General features: G+C 33.4%; 4 protein-coding genes across 9 annotated transcripts; 1 reads left to right on the forward strand and 3 right to left on the reverse strand.

Moving 5' to 3' along the window:
* Window positions 1–1,403: 1,403 nt before the first annotated feature.
* On the reverse strand, window positions 1,404–4,301 carry LOC133700332 (uncharacterized). Of its 6 annotated transcripts, none has more exons than XM_062123830.1 (6): window positions 4,080–4,301; window positions 3,830–3,918; window positions 3,264–3,407; window positions 2,946–3,167; window positions 1,883–2,093; window positions 1,404–1,787 (listed from the first exon to the last, which is right to left on the reverse strand). In XM_062123830.1, exons 2-6 carry the CDS (start codon window positions 3,833–3,835, stop codon window positions 1,765–1,767), a joined length of 606 nt encoding a protein of 201 aa, XP_061979814.1. In that variant the 5' UTR covers window positions 3,836–3,918; window positions 4,080–4,301; the 3' UTR covers window positions 1,404–1,764. The 6 variants fall into 6 exon arrangements, with proteins under 6 accessions (XP_061979814.1, XP_061979813.1, XP_061979815.1 ...); XM_062123829.1 differs by having other exon boundaries at window positions 3,830–3,970; window positions 4,080–4,300; XM_062123831.1 differs by having other exon boundaries at window positions 3,259–3,407; window positions 4,080–4,295.
* A 1,031-nt stretch (window positions 4,302–5,332) lies between these two features.
* Window positions 5,333–6,836, forward strand: LOC133702338 (phospholipase A1-IIdelta). Its single transcript, XM_062126662.1, has one exon. The coding sequence runs from the start codon at window positions 5,430–5,432 to the stop codon at window positions 6,663–6,665; it is 1,236 nt and encodes a 411-aa protein (XP_061982646.1). The 5' UTR covers window positions 5,333–5,429; the 3' UTR covers window positions 6,666–6,836.
* A 6,229-nt stretch (window positions 6,837–13,065) lies between these two features.
* LOC133701416 (uncharacterized) lies at window positions 13,066–15,285 on the reverse strand. Its single transcript, XM_062125324.1, has 3 exons — window positions 14,879–15,285; window positions 13,658–13,938; window positions 13,066–13,414 (listed from the first exon to the last, which is right to left on the reverse strand). Exons 1-3 carry the CDS (start codon window positions 14,936–14,938, stop codon window positions 13,378–13,380), a joined length of 378 nt encoding a protein of 125 aa, XP_061981308.1. The 5' UTR covers window positions 14,939–15,285; the 3' UTR covers window positions 13,066–13,377.
* Window positions 15,286–23,951: 8,666 nt separating this feature from the next.
* Window positions 23,952–26,215, reverse strand: LOC133701422 (uncharacterized). The gene is made up of 3 exons (XM_062125334.1): window positions 25,809–26,215; window positions 24,544–24,824; window positions 23,952–24,300 (listed from the first exon to the last, which is right to left on the reverse strand). The coding sequence occupies exons 1-3, from the start codon at window positions 25,866–25,868 to the stop codon at window positions 24,264–24,266; spliced, it is 378 nt and encodes a 125-aa protein (XP_061981318.1). The 5' UTR covers window positions 25,869–26,215; the 3' UTR covers window positions 23,952–24,263.
* Window positions 26,216–26,495: the final 280 nt, after the last annotated feature.

Here is a 26,495-nt window from a genome sequence, read left to right on the forward strand (position 1 = left end):
ATCAGAAATAAATGGAAACGATAAGTTTTTTTAAATTATTATTAACGTGAGTGTTCGAGCCAACTTGCGCGCACCTCAACAAATTCCACGGGCCCTGAAGTTAACAACCATGTAAGTTTTCAGTGGCATTGAGAGGACTCGAATTCATGACCATTGAGAAGCAAACCCAAGGCCTGACCAGTTGAGCTATCCCCTCAAATGACAAATATTTTTTTTAGATTAACATAGGTGTACGGGTCAGCTTGCGTGTATTTCGATTAATTATGTGGATCCTGAAGTTAACGACCATGTAAGCCTTCAGTGACCCTGAGGTTTATGAGACTCGAACTAGTGACTTTCGAGGAATAAACTCAGGACCTGATCAGTTAAGCTACACCCCTCAGAGTTAATGATAAGTATTTTCTTATTGGTGGTGGAGGCAACTTGGTTTAATAAACTTGATTTGATTTGTGATTTAGATTATTGGGTTATTTATATTATATAAAATGGTATTTTTGTATTTTCATACAAATTTAAATCTTGCATTAATTCAATATGTGAAACGTAATTTTTGAAAATAAAAGAAAAGTGAAATCGTAGAAGAGCTAGATTAATTTTGCCTTAAATTAACGCATATGTTTCTCAGCTTATGTAGTTTCGACTTGTTTAGCAAAAGTTAGCTAGCTCTAGCTAGGAGATCAAAGCGTATCACTTAAAAGAATAAAAGAGCTAATCTTAAATTATTTTGGCAGCGGTAAAGTAATAAAAATTTGAGATCAAAAGAATTATTTTTTTTATAATTTCATGTTTGAGTCCTGTGATTGTTTATATGATGGCTACTGAAGACTTATATAGTTATTAACTTCAGAACTCGTGGGATTAGTCGAGGTGCACGCAATCTGACTCGAACACCCACATTAAATTAAAAGAAAAAAAACTAATCTTAATTTGCTCCACCCCGCAGCTATACCTAATTTATCAATTAACTAAAACTAATTTTTCTTTCAACCATCCCTTCATGTTTTAACTTTACCTTGATCCTCTTTCAAAATGGTTAACTCTAAAACTATACAAAATTATTTTATTACTTTTGTTTTTCTTATGAAAACCTACGTCTGCATACTTACAGGGCACCAGTTTGGGGTTTTAGAGAGAGGCTAAAATGATTATTTCTCTCTAACAGTTCATAGATAAGCCTTATTCACTGCGGTTTCATATGTATTTTTTTCCATCACTAATCATATAGTTTGATATTTAGAAGTACCTTATGATTTTTGTAGGATAAACAGTATATTGTTGGCCTCCCTTTGAAGCTCCAGCTTCATGGCCTTTAACTTTAACGGTCAGTTTTCCTCGAAAATGGATGAAAAACCATTTTGCAGGGTGATCGATTGAGGTAAAGTTGAAAAATAGAGGAGACCGAATACTTAATCTTCTAGGTTGGTTGATAAACCAGCTGGTATAATCCTCTTGTCACTGAACATCACAAGGCAGACATCAGTGTTGGGTATTTTCGACGAGTTACCGGTATGGTGATTCAAGATACATGCAGTAGCTACATCTGCATAATCAAGACAGACAAGCCAAACGAATTGAAGTAGGCGCTGGCATTTATTCGGAAAGCATAGCAAATTAAACCAAACACGAACACAGCACAGGAGACCCATGATTGTTCTGCCGCAGTAGATCCACCTCTCTCTCTCAAAGGGTTCAGATATGATGAAAAGCTTGAGAAGTCATGATTTGGTAGAGGAGCCTCAACTTAATGTACTACTCAGCAAATAATCACAGCAATCCTGCAGGCAATGCTGCAATGGCACCCCAGCACAATTAGCCACCTTGTTAAGACAAATTATAATCTAAGATATCGTTAGTTAAACTGGTAAATGGATATGTTAAGAACCTTGATCAGCTTCATCCCCTCTAGGGTCCCCGTCATTTTGTATCATCATGCAATACGCTTGATTTTGCAGTTCTAGCAGCCTGTTTTCGTTTTCTAACTTCAAAAGCTCTTCCATGAGTTTTTTCTTTTCTTGCATCCTGGGATCCTGGGGGACGTTTTGTCTCAATCGTGCAACCTCATCATGGAGGCTTCTAAGTTTATTTTGACCATCCTGTTCGGGGAATAAACTAAGTAGTATTAGTATATGATATAGCGACTCTGCGATTCATTAAAAGATAAGTAATAATACGGAAAAACCATTTCAACTGTAACGCTAACATGCTGGCTGTAAATTAAGCAAGAAAAAGGAAAAATAAAAATAAAAATAAATCATCTCCTCAACAATATCAGAGCTACCATATAAACGTCAGACATCTATATACTCTGAGAAGAGAAAAGAAGCAACAACTCTCCATTGACTACAATAAAAAAAAGAGGAAAAGATCATTGTATCAAATTTTCAGTTTCAATAAATGGATATGAGATTGAGATGGTCGAGGATTAGCGATGGAAAGATCTCCATACCAGATGGGATTCTCTCCTGTTCTGATTGATGGAGTGCAGAGGAAAAAAGATAAAGAGCAAAAGATTTTAACATGACTTTTCTTTTATATGCGCAGAATTGATGTGATGATTTGAGTGACGAATGGAAAGGAAAGGCAGAGAAAGTGAAGGAGATGTATGGATTCTGAACGGGTCTTATGATTATAATGAAGAATTTGTGGAGACAAAGCCGCCGAACACAAGGAACTTTCGTTCTTGTTGTTGTTGTTCTTATATTATACGTAAATGTAGGCAGCAGAATGACGGTGGATTTGCAGAATCGAAAATCTAACTGTCTTTAGAGTTTTCTTTTCAATCATGGGTTTTACACATCTTGTGGAGAAAAGTTGTTTTGTAGGATTTTCATTGATTTAAGAATACATGCAGTAGATTTGAGGAGGCCTCCCTATATGCAATTAATTAATTGAGAAGGGCTCTGGCATCAGGGATAATAACAACAATAATAAAAAAAAAGAATTACCAGTTTTTCGGTTAAAGCATGCACAAGAATTCTTTGGTTGTCACTGTTGCGTTTCAAGCTCTGACTTTCACTTCTAAGTTGATTTATCTCAATGGCTGCTGATTCCAACTTCGGACTCAAAACTGCAACCCTTTCCTTCACCAGGGATTCATTTTCGTCCTTCATTCGTGCATTTTCTACCGCTAGTTTCTCCAACTCCTCCTCCTGTCTTTTCTGGTCTTCCTGCATGTTAATACTAATTAACCCTTCTTTTTTTTATGTTATATATATATATATATATATATGTTAATCAGGGGAAAAAAAGAGTGAATACCCTACAACGGGCTCGATATTCTTTGTCATTTCTTTTTTTTCTGTCGCGTGGATTGTCTGTCTGGAGTACTCTATTGCTTGTTCCACCCATATCAGTAAGTTGTGACTGGAATAGGAAATGGCTTGGCATTGCGTTCGCTCCATCCAACACTGTTGAATTTGGACAGAACACATGATAAATCAGAAATATAATTTTTTTTAATCCGAAAATCGCTTATCTAGAAAACATTCTATTTGAGGGAAGAAAATCAGTTCAGAAACTTATTATGAACAACAATACTGAATTGCAAAGTCAAAGAACAAGAAAGAATTTGAGAGGAAGATACACTGTTTTTCTTTAAATCGACTCAACTGGTCGACCAATTGTTTTTTTTCTTCATTATTGGTTGAAAAACAAAGAAAAATTACTCATGGAGTAAAACACTATATTCAGATTTGAAGCAAATACCAAGGAGATAAGTAAACAACAACGAACAACTTGATCTTTTATTCAAACTGCCGTTTCCCTTTTCATATTATATGTGGTGGAGAATTCGAGAACGAAAGAAGAGAGAAGAGAAACTCTCGATTACCTTCATCTATCTATCTGTAGACGAGGCTCTCTTGCCATGGAAAAGAAGGGGAAAAAATGAAGAGATTGAATTGAAAGTCTAGCTGCGATCTACAAGGTATGGGATCATATTCATGCCAACGGCAAAAGTCTCCAAAAGGATCTTGATTTTGAAGGTTAGATGCGAAGTACGAACCAAAGATGAAAAACAAACTATTTGTCAAACAAAAAAAAATAAAAATTCCGAGCAAATATGCATAGTTTTGACTTACAGATATCTTCATAATTGTCTCCCTGAAGCCACTCCTCCTTCCAGTCACAATATCCCGTCTCTCGATTGCCCAAATGATCGGGATCCATCCCTATCTACTGAAAGCTTATGCTTGTAATGTTTAATTTATGGTCTGAACAAAAGACATGATAAATTAAGACCATAGGGTTCTTGATCTGTGGTTGGGAGTGGCCATTGACGAAGACTTTTGTGGTTTGTAATAATAATTAAAAAAAAAAAAAAAAAAAAAAAACAGTGAGGGAGAACTAAATGTTGCTTGAAGGGACCACCATGTGACCAAGTCCATGTTAGAAGGGTATCGGAAGACTTCGGTAGACATTAGAATTCGGACTTATGAATATCGTGCTTCTTGTTCCCTGCACAAGGAAAAAAAAAACTTCAAATTAGCTCTCAAACTATAGCTTACCGGAATCTCCAAATTTTGTCTCAACATCGTCTTTTTTTACACGGTTTTTTTAAGCGGGGAAAAACTTTGAGCATATTTTTTATTGAGAAAAAACTTTTTTAAAATTATGCTAAAATTATAAAATTTTTAATTTTTTAAAAATTATTAACTAAATTAAATATGAGATTAACAAAATAAATAATAAATCTCATAAATTTTATTTTTTTTATTTGTTAAATTTAGATGAGACAGTAACCTCATTATGAATCTTCTAACTCAAATGATCGACCGATTAATCTAATTGTATGAATCGATCAACCAGTTTATACAAAAACTATGAAAATGTTTTATGGATCAAGATATATGTTTTTGTCTAATTTATAGACTAAAAAATAAATTTTAATTAAAATCTTAAAAATTTACTATTCATACAATAACTTATCTCTATTTTTTTATCTTAACTGGTTGGCTGATTTAACTCATTATTATAAAATGATAGACTAATTAACTAGTCATGAAATTTAATAAATACTGCATTTTTAAACCACAATATCAATTATAATTTTATCATGCTTCATAAATACAATATTTAATTAAATATTACAATTTAAAATTACTATAAAATTATTATTAATATCATAGTTCAGTTAGAATCACAATATATATATATATATATATATATATATATATATATATATATATATATTAATTCACCAAAAGTTTTTTCTCATGATTTTTTTAAAGTTGATTGACCAATTTATCCATTTGAAAAAGCAGAGTGACGGTGGATCGCAATCACAACATTATCATCATCATCACTCATGTGCCCTTAACACCACATCTTTCCTTTTTATGTATTCTTTTGGTTTTTTAATGCCACGAGTCCCACCTCATTTCCATTTTCTTTACAGCACCTAGCCCAGATACCTGGCTAGCTACCTCCCCATGGACGGAACAAGTGAGGCGACATGGCCTGAAATCCTGGGCAGCAGAAACTGGGATAATCTCCTTGACCCTCTCGACCTCAGCCTCCGCAAACTCATTCTCCGATGTGGCGACTTCTGCCAGGCCACATATGATGCCTTCAACAACGACCAGAACTCCAGGTATTGCGGCACTAGCCGGTACGGCAAGCGCAACTTCTTTCATAAAGTGATGCTTGACAACCCCGAAAACTATCAAGTCTCCTCTTTCCTCTACGCCACTGCTCGTGTCAGCCTCCCTGAAGCCTTCCTTCTCCACTCTCTATCTCGTGATTCCTGGGACCGTGAAACCAACTGGATTGGTTACATCGCTGTCACCTCTGATGAACAGACGAAAACTCTTGGCCGCCGTGAAATCTACATAGCCTTCCGCGGAACCACCAGAAATTACGAATGGGTTGACATCTTAGGCGCAAAGCTCAAGTCTGCTAAACCATTGTTAAGGGGTGCTACAAGCACTACTCATGATCAAGAAAGCAGCAGCAGCAGTGACGATGACGATGACAAAGTTCCTAAAGTGATGCTAGGCTGGCTTACGATGTATATTTCTGACGACCCAAATTCGCCTTTCACCAAATCAAGTGCGAGGGCGCAGCTTTTGGCCCATATTAAAGAGCTAAGGGAGCGATACAAGGATGACGACCTGAGCATTATCTTTACTGGTCACAGCCTTGGTGCTAGTTTATCAATTTTGAGTGCTTTTGATCTTGTGGAAAATGGAATTACAGATATCCCAGTATCAGCTTTTGTCTTTGGCAGCCCACAAGTTGGAAACAAGGAATTCAACGAGAGGTTTAACAAGTATCCAAATCTGAAGGTTCTGCATATAAAAAATAAGATCGATGTTATACCGCACTATCCAGGGCGTTTGATGGGGTATGTTTATACTGGAATTGAGTTTGAAATTGATACGAGGAAATCTCCAAGCTTGAAGGACTCGAAGAATCCGAGTGATTGGCATAATTTGCAGGCCATGTTGCATATAGTGGCAGGGTGGAACGGCGAGGAACAAGAGTTTGAGCTGAAAGTGAAGAGGAGCTTGGCATTGGTGAATAAGTCATCTGAGTTCTTGAAAGACGAGTGCCTGGTCCCTGGGATTTGGTGGGTAGAGAAGAACAAAGGGATGGTCAGAAACGAAGAGGGTGAATGGGTGTTGGCTCCGCCAGATGAGGAGGACCTACCTGTCCCCGAATGTTGACTTTTGTCCTTTTTCCTCTCTCTTTCTTTCCCCCCATGGAATTTTCTCCCTGCTGTTCTCTTTCTTTCTTTGTATTTTTTATCGATTTATGTTCAAATTTCGGTGCTCTGTCTCCTACTCTCCTTGGCGTCACGTCTTATTTTTATGCGATATTTGCTGTTTTTACATTTAGTGGTTGTTTTCGCAACTCTGTGATTATTATGACATGGAATTGTAAATTACTCTGCCATTCTTTTTTATTTCTTTTTAAAAAATATAGTGCCGTCAGGATGGTGACTTTGCCACGCCTCAGATTGATAGCGGCACGCCTCAACAGCGCATTTTTAAATAGCTTACTATGATAATGCTGAGGTGTGCCGTTATAAGAAAATGGCGTGGCAAAATTATTGTTCTATTCTATTTGTGGTTCACATAGAATTGTAGAAATATCCTGCACTGAATAAAACTGTTTGAGAATACAGTGTTGTTGGTTATTTTTTAAATATTTTTTATTTGAAATATATTAAAATAATCTTTTTTATTTATTAAAAAATTTATTTTTAATATCAATATATTAAAAAGATTTCAAACATAAAAAAAATTAAAAAAAAATTAACAAACAATATTTAGGCCACAATCTCAACCGGGAACTTAATTTAATGCCATCAACACAATTTTTTTTTCCTTTTTGGTGCTAATTTCGATCATGCAGATCCTATGGCGTTATATCACAGACCATAAAAATAACGGGGAAAGTTGATGGAGAAAGATAAAGGGTTGAGAGCTGAAGGGAACAAGACTAGAACCTCAAGAGCACAATTACAAAATGGAATTTGTAGATTTAGGGGAACTTCACAGAACCCTAAAATTAATTAGGGTTATTTTATATATACATAAATAAAACAAGCGGATTACGAGTTAATCTGGCCTGACAAAACCATGCCTTCTGATAATCACCTCCAAGAGTACTGAACCTTAAGAGATTGCTATTGATTGCCTGAGCTTGAAATGAAACCTTTCCACTATCCTTTTCCCCTTAGATTTACCTTTTCTCGATGAATTTGAAGTCGATATTATTACCAATCTACTCTCACCCCCATTACTAGCACAAACTAGCCACTGCTAACAAGCTATATCAGGCTGGACTGTCATTTCTCATGAACAAGGACACCAACTCCAGCTTACAATACTATTGCACACGCAACTAATTGCGTATCTTCAGCAGTGGAAAGTGTGCAGCATCCAATATTTCAATCCGAGAAACGTGAACTAGCAAGCAATTAGACTAACACTGTGCATTCCAATTGTCAACAATAACAATGTAAAATAAGCATCGAAATACCTTCTGGGAATTTGGTTAGTGTGTTTCTTCAGCAGGAGAGCCACGAGTAGCTTTCACCTGGATAGCTATCATCATTGGATTACGACCACATGGCCCATTCAGTTTCGTTGACTTCAACTTGGCATTAGAGAGGGCTTGATGTTCTACTTTCACTCATAACCTGGGCAGAGAAAAACCAAAACAAAAAAAAATTGTACTTCACAGATTGTTCATCATGAATGCCTTGGAAAATATTGATCAAGTACATGCTCACCTTCCCTAGTGATGCATTGAGAAAGAAGTTTAAAAACAAAAAATGAATATAAGGATTTCTTTTTATAAGTATTGATTAGAGTAGTAGATCAGGCTTAAGCTCAATTAATTTAATAATGGCAAAAGTCAAGAAACCACATCCATACATATCCCATTGTATCTTTTTTATAATAATGATAGAATGTCGAAGAAAGGAAACTGGAAACACTAAACCAATCTAAGACAAGAATGTCAATCACCAAAGACAGTTGAGGTGGAAGACACAAGTACCAAACAGCAGGTCATGTGGAATGAGAACAGAATACACATGCATCTACTTTTCCCACGATCTATGCAACAACAGACCAATCAAGTTGCAAACCCAATTCATCTCCACTTTAATCCAGTGGCAGATGACCAATAGCAACTCCTGCATTGGAATAGTGGAGACACAAATAGAGCACCACAGGAGCACAGAAAAGACTCGTGACCAGCAAATAACAGCAACTTTTCAGAGCTTCACATCAGATGTCAAAGACCAAGCTCTGTCCTGCCAGAGCAACTCTGATGAGAAACAGTGTGTGATATATCCAACAATTTCGGGCCCTCAAGAGTTTGAAGGTCACTTACTAATGTCATTTAAAGATTCTGAAGCAAAACTACCTGGCAGTTGAATTTGTAAGAAAGTGACCTCGTTCAAGTGAAAATGCAAATACCATCAATATCCAATGAGATCAGGATGTGTTAATCAGCACATATCTCTAGCTTTCATTCTGAATTCATGAAATGTCACCAAACCTTGCAAGAATGGAAGAAAATGCTACTATTAGTCAAGCACCAATCCAGGTGCCTAAAAACCTCTATGACCAAACATGACAAGCCCCAAAATCCACCCAATAAATCCTAAGAGCATTTGATCAGGCTTACGCTCAACTTACTCACTCTTGGTAATAGGCAACTGACAGCATCCAGGCACATCATATTTATATCTTTTCTTTAATGGTGGAGCAATGCTAAATTAGTATGAGAAAAGAAATCCCACTCAGTTTCTTGTAGCCATGCAACGAGATAAAACAATTGATCGAGGCAAAACATATCTCTCCTATGAGATTGAGGCCCCAAAATAAATCTGGTTTTGTATAAAAAAAAAAAGGAGGAAGAAGTAAACCACACCAAAAAGCATTTCTAGAACAACCTTGTGGCAAGGAAAATTTACACTTCGAAGATTTTGTCCAAAAAAGCTTCCACTTTTTCATGTTTCCCATGTTTTACATGCCAAATACAACAAATTTACTAAAAAAGAAGCCACTTGTCTAGTAGAGGAAGGAGACAGATAGAACCACTGGGGGCAAAATGAACTAGTCTATGCAGATGCTGACATTACAAAACCCATGCCTGGAAACATCTACAGCTAACACAGCCCTTGGCACAACCACAGTACTATCGGATTCACCTGCACAAGAGGTGGTGACTATGAATTTGAGAAGATGATGCCTACTTAGATCAATTAAAGAAAGGGGAAAATATGACCATAGCTATGATAAGAACGACAGTTCAATGGCTGACGGTTTTTCAAGTATAACAATACCTGGTCACAAAGGAAAAGGCTATATTTTTTCTTATGAAACTTTAAAGTTTCTATCAGGGAAAAAACATATGAAGCCAGAGATATGCCAATTCCAGCAGTTCCATTTGAGAATGAACATGGTTGAAAATTTCAGCTACTAAAGACAAACTAGTGTGTCAACAATGATTAAACTACGAATTTTCGTGCTCCAACTCCGAAATGCTTCCATGTAATGATGAACTTCTTTCCAATTTAAAAATAAGAATTGCAACAAGTGACTGATATGAGGCCAGAATCAGGAAAAATTGCTTAATGCCCATTCTCAGAACATGCATGTCATGACTAATAAGATCACCATACATGCAAGACCTTTGCATGGAAAAAAGAAGGGGCTGTGTCTAAAATCACCAGGTTAGCCTCCAGATAACAAGCGACACAGATAGTAGAAGATCAAAATCTAAGGGTACAGTTACATATTCATTATGATAGCTCACTGTTGAAATGACATTTTAACAGCCATAGGCAAACAACCCTCTTTTTACGTAGAAGATAGTAAAACGATAAAAACAAAACTAAAGGCACCAATATAGTCGAGAAACATCAGTGACCTATATATATATTTTAGCAAGATCAAACCAGCTTGTAAAAAATGACACAATTTTGATGACGACATCAATGGTCTCTACTTTCTATCGAAGACAAGACAGGGGTGGAAAGAAGGGGAAAAAAAAAATACTAACCCCAACTTTTCCCTACGCAGCAGCAACAGTTTGTGCATGCCTAAATAACATAAACTGAATCAGTGTGAAAACAATTTTAAAGCACAGTAACATTGCTTAACTAGACGAGTGAGCTGAAGTTGGATTTGCATGCCGTTCAAAAAAACTAATACTTGAAATTATTAAAAAAATTTAAAATATAATTTATATCATTTCCTAACCTAAAAGTTCTTTAAATTTTAAATTTGTATAGTCAAAATTATTTTATATTTAATTTTTATTAAATAAATAAAAATAATAAGATTTAATATGACCGGCTAATTATTAAGATTTTAATATTATATTAAATAATCATACATAATTTATATTATTTTATAATAGAAAGAACTTTAACAGGTCGTGGAGGCCGTGGGAAATCTATTTAAAAAACATCCCTGTTTCTCCAAGTCAATAACATCCATCAGCACGGCCCAAGATACATCACCAAAAACCACAGTTCTGTCGTTACGTAAATTCCTCTGGAACCAGTCAAGCAAGTTGGAAGAGAAGAAAGTCGTGTCCACCCTAGCAGCAAGACTTGCTGCCACACCACAGAACCGGACAGTCCTTAAAACATGCAAACAGACTCCACAGTAGCACCGCAAAAGCCATAAGAATCATCCCTAGATGAACCTGTGCGTTGCTCATTAGCAAGTAACTTCCCATGCAAAGCTAGCTAGCCACAAAAACACTTTTACGCGCTCTGGACGGCCCCGCCAATTCCAAAAACCTTATCATGGCTGAAGGTCATAAGAGATCGATGTGCTCATAACAGAGGATGGTTTTTGATTGAGAAAGTCTTGCTCTAAGAACTTTAGGTTGACGTGTTCATGGTGGACAACAATTTCCTATCTATATAAATTAATATTAAAAAACCATATAATCAGCTTTTTTAATGAATATTGCTCACCCCTGACGGCAGGTGAAGAAGAAATGACACGGTTATTGGACCTCGCGGTCCTGGTTTTTGGTAGCTTCTGCGACTGCATCCTGCCAAATGGTGCGACAATCTTGACTCTGCAAGAGCATCATGATCGATGGATATCTGTAGGCGCACGATCACCAAATTAGTAGAAAAATGCAAGGATTGCATCAGTTAAAACAAATCAAATATGACAACCTACAAACTCACTAAATCAAAACTATAGGTAGAGTAAAATCATTGTCTAGTGGGTTTAGCCTAAGTTAATCTATTATTTTTTTGTTGTTGTTTACATATATATATATTGATCCACGATATAATATTTTTATATCAAAAATCATGTTAAAAAACTTTATATATTTAATTTTTTTTACTGGAAAAAATAAATTATCCCACCAGCAATCATGACAAGTGGGCATATTTAGGTAGTGAAAACTAATAGCGAAAGAGTAGCTAGGTAAGACTAAAAACAGCGTCTGTGAAATCAGTGGGGGCATTTATATATCAAGATAATAAAAAGATTATAATAAATCCCAATATCCTTGTAAATCGAGAAGAAAAGCCACCCAGATTTGATCAGATGTTACCTCCACGCACCCAATCCATGGGCACTTCTTTTTACTGTGGGAAAGAAGAAAGCATTAATTTCCTGAAACCTGACACAGTAGTTCTTGGATTCCATCAAACTGCGAGAATACAATCCATGGGCACTTCTTTTTTTTTTTTTTTAACAACAAGATCACCTTTCAGTTGGATTTATCAAATCAAATCATATATTCTACCTTATTTAAGAAGGTATTTATTTACACGGTTGTTTCTGTTTTTAAAGCAAACCATGAAAAACAAGTGTTTAGTAATTAGGTGATTTATTTCATGAGGGACCCACTATGTTTTAGGTTTTGAATGCAGGTCAGCAAATAGCAGTTTCAAGCTACTTCTCTCTACCTCCATATATAGCTGTTTACTTTTGTAAAAATAAATAGCGGAGCTGTTCACTTTTACAAAAATGAACAGTGGAGAGTGAATATCCACTCTCCACTGTGTGGAGACAGTGAAGATGTTTTTCATTGTCTAGCCGGACCGGATCCCTTTTAAATTTTATTTTTTATTATTTTGATTGGACTAGATCCAATAAAAAAAAATTTAATTTTTTTAATTATATTTTACTTGAAAAACTAATATTTAATATTATTTAATAACACTAAATAAATTAAAAAAAATCACATGATGACATTACATTTATAAAATTTGATCGTAATCTTAATTTTGTTCTTGATGATATTTTACCTGATTTTATTACACGCTTAAAAAATCATGAAAACTATAATTTTTATCGGATGAATTTCATACGTGATGAAATTTTAAATAGGTTAATAGAACAATAAAAAAAATTTGATATAAAAATATTATTTATTTAATGATGTAATAATATAGTTAAATCTATAATATTTAAATTAAAAATCATCAATATTAATATATATTTTTTAGTTATTTTATAACCTCAATTTTAAAATTATTTTTAACCAAACATATTAAACTACTTTTTATTCGATCTTAATTTCAACCACAATTTTAATCAGTCATATATAAATATCAAACCATTATCAATTAAAATTAATTTTTATTAAATTATTTTTTTCAAACCAAACACACTTAAACCGGTTACAGAGACTTAGAAGGGGCGATTCTATAATGCTAGCTGCCTCACCTCGACAGTAGGGTACTACTCAATGACACTCAACCATGGAAGTCGAAAATTTATTTATTTAATTTTTTTTTTAACAAAAGTCTGCTGTTGCCATTGATATATAGCTAGAACACAAGCCATTTTTAATACTCCAGTGCTGAAATGGACGGCCGGGACCTTTATTATTTGTTCTTCTCATTGATTCATCCCTTGCATCTGAACATATTCATAATTTTTTCCATGTTTGCTTCATCATGCCTTCTCTGAAAATTATAAAGTAAAAACAAACGATCAAAGTTAATTATCAAGCTTCAACTTGAATTCTTCTGTTTTTCTGGAAATAAAATGATGGGCAGTTCTTGAACTCCAAACTTGTTAGCTAAAGAGTTTCTTTTATTCAGATAAAAAGAGTTAAGTAATGTGCTGATGAAAGAATTACAATTAAAAAACATAAGAGCCATAGAGAAAGAAAGAAGGTTAATTAAGGAGAGTCGGGCGAAACTAACCGAAGACATTGAATAAGCCTGTCAGCTTCAGACAAATTATTGTCTTCTCGTGCTTTCACGATCTTGAGCATTAGATTCAGGCGTTGTTGATTGCACGCAGCCTGTTGTGATATAAGCAACGTTTCTTTTCTCAGTTGATCGCATTCAAATTCAATCTCTTCAAACTTCTCTCTGATTTCCATTTGCCCCTTTTTAATACGTTTTTGTTGTTCACCAATCTCTGCCATCTTTGCTTTTAATCTTCTCATGTTTGCATGTTTTTTGCCAGTTCTTTTCCTTTTCTGCACGCCAAGAAAAAAAGAAGGTAAGAACTAAATACAAATGAAGTTAAAAAGAAAGTTGAACCTTTAATAGTTCATTCGAGACTTTTGTTGTAAGCATAGACAGAATATTGCACCGATAATCGACATTTCTTTCCGTCAAAATAGATAAAGAGATTCGTATGAGAAAGAAAATGTAAAGAGTCCATATTAGTGTGCGATCACCATCCACTAAACATTATACATGCCATGAGAAATTTTATATATATATATATATATATATATAAAGTCTAGGCAATGACAATAAAATGCCTATTTAGAGTTCCTCACACACTGAAGAGATTGAGGAAAAGAATCTAAAAAGAGGACATGGACGGCTGGAGCAGTTTAATCGACCAATTAATAAATGAATTAAAGTAATTGCAGGAATCCCACAAGCTCAAAAGACAAGGGAGAAGAAGCTAGCTAACAAGTGTTTGAATTATAAAATGAACTTCAATTTCAGAACAATTATAATTAATTTAGAGAAATTTGATATGTATGCAAGTTAAATGGTGAATCATGTGAACTATAAAAGGTATGGATTAGTGTTTAGAAAGAATAATATAAAATCATTAATTAGACTTCATCTAATATTAAGTGCTTGGTTTATGCATCCCTACACTAGCTAGGAGATGCATGTATTCTCTTTCATAAAGGTTTGGATTCACGAACAATTTCTTTTATAACCGGTTTCATATATATTTATGCGAAAAATAGAGTATAATCTTCTTCCATATATCTAATAATTTCTCCCGTCTAAGATCGATTGAGAAGTCAAAGAACTTCATGCATGTACAGGCTAGAGAAAGTGTCGAGCACATTCTGGGCTTCAAGACTTATCCGGGACCCCTAATTCTTTCATCCAAAGCAATATTGACCTTTGGTAAAATTAAAAAAAATATAAAAATAAATCACATACCTGAGCCTTGTTCGCAGTCGATCTTTCTTCAGCGAAGGCATTCCTGGTGCACTGATCCATTGTATATAGCTCCGACTGGTTCTAATTCTTTCTTATTCTACTTCAAAACCACGATCTTCACACGCATGAAACGCAACCTTAGAAAGTTACGCTTCTACTACCACCGGGCTTGGGATGATTGGAAATCGAGCAGCGCCCAATTTATAGATATAATTGCACCAAAAAACACTTCTCATCGAAATCTCCAGGTAGGGGTATGGAAACAGCCGATGAATCTTCGGTCTGTAACTTTTATTCAACGCGCCCGTGACTTGGAGCTTCCATTTTCCTTGTTTAAGTAATTTGAGAGACTCGCAGTCTCGCACGATCTGTTGCTCAAATCGTGCGGCGCGACCGCTTTTAGAGGGCTAATTGATCATATTCGTCGAGAGAAAAAAATAATGATATATTAATAATTGGGATGTTTCCTTGAAGGAAAAGCGAGACATCTCATGAAAGCAAGGTTCTCAATTCCAATTCATTTCGATTGAAGTGTTCAAGACATTTCGTATAAATTTAAAAAATAAAACAAAATAGAATAATTTTTATTTTATTTTAACTCTTAGTTTATTATGAATTTTTTGAATAAATTTCAGTCAAAATATTCCAGTTTCATTTCATATATTTCATTTCGGGCATAAAAATTTATTGAATCAAATCCAAACTTCAACTTATTTTAACCAAAACAAATCATAAAAATACCATATAAATATGAATAATTCCATTTTCAATTACAAAACATTCTTTAATCAATCTAAAATTAAAAAATCAAATAAAACAATAATAATAATAATAATAAATTTATGGACTCTAATTTATTTTTTTGGCATGGTCAAAGGATAAATTCATCTTTATTGAACTCCCCTCTTCTAACAAAACATTCATTGACACCAATATCTATTACATTCCTTCTATTTCTTTGGTTGAATAAAACATGCGTTGCATATTTTTTTTATAAAATGTTAAAAGATCAAAAAATTATTATTTATTAATATCTCAATAAAAATATATTTTGCAATATGATTATAATATAAAAGGCGCTGGACTATTTTTTATTATCCTTAAAAAAAAATATGACCTCCTCGTTATATTGAATGAGTAAACTGAATGGAATTTAAAGGGGTGACAAACAAAACTTATAGTTTAATTAAGGGTTAAAAAAATATTAATTAGGTGGTGTTCGTGCGTTAACCTAAATGTGACACTCAAATTCCAACCCCCTCTACCTTCATTCAAGAATTAATTGCTATAGCGTTTTGACATGAACAGCTTGTGCGGCTTCCCTTTATCTTTTAGAAGTGAAAAGTTCTGGTTTAATTTATGTTTTTTTTTTGTTAAAACATTTTACTTTTATAATATTTTGATATTTTATTTAAGTTGAATTACTTGAAATTAAAGTTTTATTTAATCTTCACTATTTAGAAATATTTTAAATTTTTAAATTATATTTATTTGACATTGTGTTTGTATTGCATGATTTATAATTAATTTATCTTAAATTTGAATTATATTTATTGAATTATATATATATCTGCGTGTGTGTATATAAACAATACAATCTCGAAATGGCATGCTAAAATACTCTAAATTAACGAAACATTTCATTCCAATTGAAAAAACAAAATACTTTTTGAAACGGAATAAACAACCTTTCATAAAAGACAAATATATGTCGTGGAAAAGTTCACTCAAAATTTTTTTTGTATTCTATTTTTTCGATTACTAATCTTATTTGCAAACAACAAAGGAAACAAAGAAGAGAAAGGCTTTTATTCCACTTGGGCCTATTGCGAGATCCAATTCGTTTTTTTCAAATTGTCTTTCATTAATAATCCAAACCTTCCTTTCCTCTTCTTTTTAAGTTATGGTATAAATTCATTTTAAAACATTATGATTTTATAAATTAAATATGTTGTTTTCGGTAAACATGTTATTTATATTATGAAAAAAATCTCTAAAATACCATAAAAACTTTCTTAAACCACTTATCAATTTAAAAACACCTAAAACTCATTAAAATATAAAAATCTAAACAACCATTGATAAAATAAATAAATCTAAACAACCATTGATATGTCTTTTCAATCATGTTTAAAGAAAAAATTATCACAATCAAAATCAAAATCCTCTCATTGAACGTTATTTTTTAACATAAATATAAGTTCTTTTGTTTTATGAAAAATGATTAATGTCCAACAACTTTTTATTTTTAATGTTTCAATAACTTTTTCTTTTATTTTTTAAATTTATAAACTGAAAAATGAATAAAATAAAATTTTAAATAAAAATAAAAATTCAAAAAATTTTGAGATTAGTTATGCATTTTCTTTGTATCTTATATTATTCCCTTTTATTTTGGTTGTTGAAATATGACTATCAAATAAGTTTCTCTCTTCTTATTTATTTTTCAATAACTTTCTTTCTCATCATACAAATCGAGGAATATCTATAAAATAAATAAAATAATTATTTAGGTTAAAATAAAAATTCAAAGCCGACGTGGACTAAAGACAGATCCGTAAAAACATAACACTGCCAAAACTTCTCTTTTGAACCTTAAATATAAACATATATAAGGTTCTGCTTGGAGCCCTAAAACATATCGGCTTCTAGTTTATATCTCAACATGTTTATAGCCTCTTTAATTAAATTGTATCATAGCATTAATCCTAACATCAACAATTTTTTTTTGGATTCGAGAAAACTTCACTTCTAAAAAGCATATTTTATAGGTTGAAGTGAGTGAGTAAAATCTTAGCTATCCCAAATAAAAAATATATATCCGAACTCGAGACTTTACTGTACAGATCTCAGGCACCCCTTTAGAACCCTAACAGCAACAAGCCAACAACAGAAACTCAAAACTCCTCCTCATCATCATCATCATTCATCAAGTTCTTCCTCCTCTGCTGTTGTTGCTGCAACAAACCTGATGACTTCTTTTGCAACTGCTGCTATTGCTACTGTCAACCCGATAGCCATCACTGCTCCAAATCCGATGCCTTTTTTCTCAAATTCCATACAGCAGCCGATGTTTCGTCAGTCAACAGCCTTTCTCGATCCCTCTTTCAAGTGCTCATCACTTTATCTCCCCAAAGCTCACAAATTCAGACATTTACAGGAAAACATTGATGACAAGGACAAGGATGGATTAGCTGGCCCTAGCTACTACAGATGGGGGTCCAAACCCATTCTCACGCGATGGGGGTCCAAAACATTGATGACAAGGACAAGGATTCTGCTGTGATAGAAATGCCATTCTCAACCAAAACTCCAGTACTCTTTTTGAACGAAGAAATTTTTTCATAAGCATGGACCCATGATCGTAATAACCATCGAACTTAAGAATTGCAGGTTGAGCAAAAGTATTTTCAGCTGCCATATTAAGACTCTCTCTGTGATCTTTACACTCTTTGATGTTTTACACTCTTCTTAAGAAACTGCGGTTTCTTGTCACTGATCCTGTGACCTGCTCTGATATGGAAATTCTAAGCACAAAACAATTATCTGACAATTCTCTCTTATTGAATTCAAAACAACTGTTGGCTTATATAAGCCTTACATAGTGATGATAAGGTGGAAACCATAACAACCCACATTTTACATGGTACGTAACAAACAAGAAAATCAGTTAAAGACTTAGTTTACGTGTTCCACTTAATAGGAATTATTAACAGAATAAACTTTGACAATTTCAACAACTTAACAGTCTCAACATTCCTTCCAAACACTCCTCCACTTATATATATATATATATATATATATATATATATATATATATATATATATATATATATATATATGAACCTGTGCGTTGCTCATTAGCAAGTAACTTCCCATGCAAAGCTAGCTAGCCACAAAAACACTTTTACGCGCTCTGGACGGCCCCGCCAATTCCAAAAACCTTATCATGGCTGAAGGTCATAAAAGATCGATGTGCTCATAACAGAGGATGGTTTTTGATTGAGAAAGTCTTGCTCTAAGAACTTTAGGTTGACGTGTTCATGGTGGACAACAATTTCCTATCTATATAAATTAATATTAAAAAACCATATAATCAGCTTTTTTAATGAATATTGCTCACCCCTGACGGCAGGTGAAGAAGAAATGACACGGTTATTGGACCTCGCGGTCCTGGTTTTTGGTAGCTGCTGCAACTGCATCCTGCCAAATGGTGCGACAATCTTGACTCTGCAAGAGCATCATGATCGATGGATATCTGTAGGCGCACGATCACCAAATTAGTAGAAAAATGCAAGGATTGCATCAGTTAAAACAAATCAAATATGACAACCTACAAACTCACTAAATCAAAACTATAGGTAGAGTAAAATCATTGTCTAGTGGGTTTAGCCTAAGTTAATCTAGTATTTTTTTGTTGTTGTTTACATATATATATATATATATATATATATATATATATATATATATTGATCCACGATATAATATTTTTATATCAAAAATCATGTTAAAAAACTTTATATATTTAATTTTTTTGACTGGAAAAAATAAATTATCCCACCAGCAAGTATGACAAGTGGGCATATTTAGGTAGTGAAAACTAACAGCGAAAGAGTAGCTAGGTAAGACTAAAAACAGCGTCTGTGAAATCAGTGGGGGCATTTATATATCAAGATAATAAAAAGATTATAATAAATCCCAATATCCTTGTAAATCGAGAAGAAAAGCCACCCAGATTTGATCAGATGTTACCTCCACGCACCCAATCCATGGGCACTTCTTTTTACGGTGGGAAAGAAGAAAGCATTAATTTCCTGAAACCTGACACAGTAGTACTGTTAATTAAGCCTTTTCTTTCGATGAATTAATGGTTTTCGCTCTTAGTTCTTAGATTCCATCAAACTGTGAGAATACAAAACCAATCAGTCCACTTTGCATAGCTGCAACAAACAAACTGTATTGGATCCTCTGATTAGCAGAGAATACAAAGAAAATGTGATTATTCTCTTCTTCATTTTCAGACAAACATGGAATGAAGTCGACCGATATTAATTCTTCTCCAATCTCCATAGTACAGAGTCTTAATTTTAAGATGGCCGGCCGGCCGGTCACCCAAGTAATAAAATCGTGCCTTGGAATATGTATAGAACCCCCAATCAAACCACAAACCCTGCCTCATCGACAGTAGGGTACCGCACTACTCAATGACACTCAAGCATGGAAGTCGAAAATTTATTTATTTGATTAGTGTCCGTCTTTTTACGCGAGTGCAGCAACTTTTAAAGCAAACTTACTTTATTGTTAATGTAGGACCCATATAAATTGTGTTTCAACCTCGGCATTAAGAGTATCGGGATTAAAAGAATGTTTGGAATTGTGGTAGTTTCGATTTGAAAAAAATTATTTTATAAAAAGTATTTTTAGTTGAGGTTAGTTTAAAAAAATAAATATTTGATTAAAATTTTGGTTGAAATTAAGGTTAAAAAAAAATAGTTTAATATGTTTGGTTAAAAATTCTTTTAAAATTGAGGTTATAAAATAATTTTAAAAAATATATATTAATATTGATGATGTTTAATTTAAATATTATTGATTTAACTATTACTATTACATCATGAAATAAATCATACTTAATATGAAATATTTTTTTATTATTCCATGAAAGCATCTACAATTCCATTATGTACGAAATGCATCCGATAAGAATTACAGTTTTTATAATTACTTTAGCGTATAATAAAATTAGATAAAATATTATCAGGTATAAAATTCACTCTAAACTAATTTTTTTAAAAAAAATATTAAAAAAATTAACACACTACAAAATAATAATAATAATAATAATAATAATAATAATAATAATAATTAAGGTCACGCAGTGCAAGTAAACAGTGCGAGAGAATTGCACTGTTCATTGAACAGTGCAATTAACATGAACAGTGCAAGAAAAGTAGGAAAAAATTGCTTGCACAAAACCGCAGGTGAAACATCGTGGGTCCCATAGCCAAACATCATGCTATTGCGTTTGACAAAAAAAGCAGAAGCTAACGCAGAGCCAAACACTATCTAAGAGTATGTTTGGCAGTGTAATAGCGGTTGCTTTTTAAATAATTTTTCGTACCGAAATGCATGCCAATGATGTTTTTTTTATTTTTTTAAAATTATTTTTGACATCAGCACATCAAAAAGATGCAAAACATACAAGCCATATTAAATTTTAGCAAAAAAAATATATTAACTTTTTTGGGAACACCATATGCACCGCGTTCCCAAACGGTTTCTAAAAGAGAAAGCAGCTCTCAATTGCTTCCCCTTCTCTGCATCAACATCCCATGCAGTGGAGAGTATAATATACTCTCCAGTGTTCACTTAAGTGAGCAGTGGAGAGTGACTCCACTATGTTGGGTAATTCCAGAACTCAATCACACACAAATTTACATGGTTCGACAACTTGCCTACTCTACGGAGCTACTGGTTTGTATTAATCAAGCTTAGAAACAATACAAACAACAAAACAAGGAGGAGGAGAAAATCTTCTCTACTCAACTCAAGCTCTCTCTCTCACGTTTTTCTCTCTATGTTTTCACTCTTCTCTGCCACTCTACAACATTTCAATGAGCATACATATGTATATATATATGGTAGTGAAGAGGCATAAATGATTTATGCCGTTGATTATGTCCTCCACCATGTGTCAAGTGGGAGATTAGGTATTCCCACTTACATATGGTGGGACATTGTTTGTCTTCCACTTGCTAACAATCTCCCACTTGGAGACAAACAATGAAATCATCTTTTATCCTTGAAGGCCAACTGAAGTTTTACACAACTTCAGTTTATCAAGTGTAACTCCTTTGGTTAACATGTCAGCTGGATTCATGCTTCCACAGACCTTTTCTAGCATTAGTTCTTCATCGTCTAGCAATTGTCGAATGAAGTGATATTTGATCTGAATATGCTTAGTCCTAGAGTGAAATGCTGGATTCTTGGCAAGGAAGATTGCACTCTGACTGTCGCTATACAAAGTACCCTTTCCATTCATCTTGCCCAATTCTTTCAGAAAACTCTGCAGCCATACGATCTTTTTTGCAGATTCTGAGACTGCAACATATTCAGCTTCTGTTGTTGAAAGAGCGACGATCTTTTGCAAGGTAGAATTCCAGAAAACAGCAGTACCTCCTAGAGTATATACATATCCTGTAGGAAACATATGCTGTCAAAGATATGTATTTCTATTGTAACTCTTATTCCAGAATTAGCTTAGGACAATATAGAAAAATAATCTTATATATAATGTAGTTGCGACAGACTTAATAATACAGAACAAGGTTGGCAATTCCTTTTTTTTCTCTTAAATTCACAATTCTATCTCGTGAACATTACATTCAAGAACTATGCTCTTTAATTGATTATTATCATGGCTGAAGGTCATAAAAGATGTGCTCATAATAGAGGGGATGGTTTTTGATTGAGGAAGTCTTGCTCTCAGAACTTTAGGTTGCCGTGTTCATGATGGACAACAATTTCCTATCTATATAAATATTAAAAAACCATATAATCTTGACTCTGCAAGAGCATCATGATCGATGGATCCTGGAGGCGCACGATCACCAAATTAGTAGAAAAATGCAAGGATTGCATCAGTTAAAACAAATCAAATATGACAACCTATAAACTCACTAGGTAGAGTAAAATCATTGTCGTAGAGTTAGCCAGCGGGTTTAGCCTAAGTTAATTAATCTAGTATTTCTTTTGTTGTTGTTTACATATATATATTGATCCACGATATAATATTTTTATATCCAAAATCATGTTAAAAAACTTTATATATTTAATTTTTTTTACTGGAAAAAATAAATTATCCCACCAGCAATCATGACAAGTGGGCATATTTAGGTAGTGAAAACTAATAGCGAAAGAGTAGCTAGGTAAGACTAAAAACAGCGTCTGTGAAATCAGTGGGGGCATTTATATATCAAGATAATAAAAAGATTATAATAAATCCCAATATCCTTGTAAATCGAGAAGAAAAGCCACCCAGATTTGATCAGATGTTACCTCCACGCACCCAATCCATGGGCACTTCTTTTTACTGTGGGAAAGAAGAAAGCATTAATTTCCTGAAACCTGACACAGTAGTTCTTGGATTCCATCAAACTGCGAGAATACAATCCATGGGCACTTCTTTTTTTTTTTTTTTAACAACAAGATCACCTTTCAGTTGGATTTATCAAATCAAATCATATATTCTACCTTATTTAAGAAGGTATTTATTTACACGGTTGTTTCTGTTTTTAAAGCAAACCATGAAAAACAAGTGTTTAGTAATTAGGTGATTTATTTCATGAGGGACCCACTGTGTTTTAGGTTTTGAATGCAGGTCAGCAAATAGCAGTTTCAAGCTACTTCTCTCTACCTCCATATATAGCTGTTTACTTTTGTAAAAATAAATAGCGGAGCTGTTCACTTTTACAAAAATGAACAGTGGAGAGTGAATATCCACTCTCCACTGTGTGGAGACAGTGAAGATGTTTTTCATTGTCTAGCCGGACCGGATCCCTTTTAAATTTTATTTTTTATTATTTTGATTGGACTAGATCCAATAAAAAAAAATTTAATTTTTTTTAATTATATTTTACTTGAAAAACTAATATTTAATATTATTTAATAACACTAAATAAATTAAAAAAAATCACATGATGACATTACATTTATAAAATTTGATCGTAATCTTAATTTTGTTCTTGATGATATTTTACCTGATTTTATTACACACTTAAAAAATCATGAAAACTATAATTTTTATCGGATGAATTTCATACGTGATGAAATTTTAAATAGGTTAATAGAACAATAAAAAAAATTTGATATAAAAATATTATTTATTTAATGATGTAATAATATAGTTAAATCTATAATATTTAAATTAAAAATCATCAATATTAATATATATTTTTTAGTTATTTTATAACCTCAATTTTAAAATTATTTTTAACCAAACATATTAAACTACTTTTTATTCGATCTTAATTTCAACCACAATTTTAATCAGTCATATATAAATATCAAACCATTATCAATTAAAATTAATTTTTATTAAATTATTTTTTTCAAACCAAACACACTTAAACCGGTTACAGAGACTTAGAAGGGGCGATTCTATAATGCTAGCTGCCTCACCTCGACAGTAGGGTACTACTCAATGACACTCAACCATGGAAGTCGAAAATTTATTTATTTAATTTTTTTTTTAACAAAAGTCTGCTGTTGCCATTGATATATAGCTAGAACACAAGCCATTTTTAATACTCCAGTGCTGAAATGGACGGCCGGGACCTTTATTATTTGTTCTTCTCATTGATTCATCCCTTGCATCTGAACATATTCATAATTTTTTCCATGTTTGCTTCATCATGCCTTCTCTGAAAATTATAAAGTAAAAACAAACGATCAAAGTTAATTATCAAGCTTCAACTTGAATTCTTCTGTTTTTCTGGAAATAAAATGATGGGCAGTTCTTGAACTCCAAACTTGTTAGCTAAAGAGTTTCTTTTATTCAGATAAAAAGAGTTAAGTAATGTGCTGATGAAAGAATTACAATTAAAAAACATAAGAGCCATAGAGAAAGAAAGAAGGTTAATTAAGGAGAGTCGGGCGAAACTAACCGAAGACATTGAATAAGCCTGTCAGCTTCAGACAAATTATTGTCTTCTCGTGCTTTCACGATCTTGAGCATTAGATTCAGGCGTTGTTGATTGCACGCAGCCTGTTGTGATATAAGCAACGTTTCTTTTCTCAGTTGATCGCATTCAAATTCAATCTCTTCAAACTTCTCTCTGATTTCCATTTGCCCCTTTTTAATACGTTTTTGTTGTTCACCAATCTCTGCCATCTTTGCTTTTAATCTTCTCATGTTTGCATGTTTTTTGCCAGTTCTTTTCCTTTTCTGCACGCCAAGAAAAAAAGAAGGTAAGAACTAAATACAAATGAAGTTAAAAAGAAAGTTGAACCTTTAATAGTTCATTCGAGACTTTTGTTGTAAGCATAGACAGAATATTGCACCGATAATCGACATTTCTTTCCGTCAAAATAGATAAAGAGATTCGTATGAGAAAGAAAATGTAAAGAGTCCATATTAGTGTGCGATCACCATCCACTAAACATTATACATGCCATGAGAAATTTTATATATATATATATATATATATATATATATATATATATATATATATATATATATATATATATATATATAAAGTCTAGGCAATGACAATAAAATGCCTATTTAGAGTTCCTCACACACTGAAGAGATTGAGGAAAAGAATCTAAAAAGAGGACATGGACGGCTGGAGCAGTTTAATCGACCAATTAATAAATGAATTAAAGTAATTGCAGGAATCCCACAAGCTCAAAAGACAAGGGAGAAGAAGCTAGCTAACAAGTGTTTGAATTATAAAATGAACTTCAATTTCAGAACAATTATAATTAATTTAGAGAAATTTGATATGTATGCAAGTTAAATGGTGAATCATGTGAACTATAAAAGGTATGGATTAGTGTTTAGAAAGAATAATATAAAATCATTAATTAGACTTCATCTAATATTAAGTGCTTGGTTTATGCATCCCTACACTAGCTAGGAGATGCATGTATTCTCTTTCATAAAGGTTTGGATTCACGAACAATTTCTTTTATAACCGGTTTCATATATATTTATGCGAAAAATAGAGTATAATCTTCTTCCATATATCTAATAATTTCTCCCGTCTAAGATCGATTGAGAAGTCAAAGAACTTCATGCATGTACAGGCTAGAGAAAGTGTCGAGCACATTCTGGGCTTCAAGACTTATCCGGGACCCCTAATTCTTTCATCCAAAGCAATATTGACCTTTGGTAAAATTAAAAAAAATATAAAAATAAATCACATACCTGAGCCTTGTTCGCAGTCGATCTTTCTTCAGCGAAGGCATTCCTGGTGCACTGATCCATTGTATATAGCTCCGACTGGTTCTAATTCTTTCTTATTCTACTTCAAAACCACGATCTTCACACGCATGAAACGCAACCTTAGAAAGTTACGCTTCTACTACCACCGGGCTTGGGATGATTGGAAATCGAGCAGCGCCCAATTTATAGATATAATTGCACCAAAAAACACTTCTCATCGAAATCTCCAGGTAGGGGTATGGAAACAGCCGATGAATCTTCGGTCTGTAACTTTTATTCAACGCGCCCGTGACTTGGAGCTTCCATTTTCCTTGTTTAAGTAATTTGAGAGACTCGCAGTCTCGCACGATCTGTTGCTCAAATCGTGCGGCGCGACCGCTTTTAGAGGGCTAATTGATCATATTCGTCGAGAGAAAAAAATAATGATATATTAATAATTGGGATGTTTCCTTGAAGGAAAAGCGAGACATCTCATGAAAGCAAGGTTCTCAATTCCAATTCATTTCGATTGAAGTGTTCAAGACATTTCGTATAAATTTAAAAAATAAAACAAAATAGAATAATTTTTATTTTATTTTAACTCTTAGTTTATTATGAATTTTTTGAATAAATTTCAGTCAAAATATTCCAGTTTCATTTCATATATTTCATTTCGGGCATAAAAATTTA

The sequence above is a fragment of the Populus nigra genome, chromosome 8 (assembly GCF_951802175.1).
Source record: "Populus nigra chromosome 8, ddPopNigr1.1, whole genome shotgun sequence".
In the NCBI taxonomy this organism is placed as follows: Eukaryota; Viridiplantae; Streptophyta; class Magnoliopsida; order Malpighiales; family Salicaceae; genus Populus; species Populus nigra.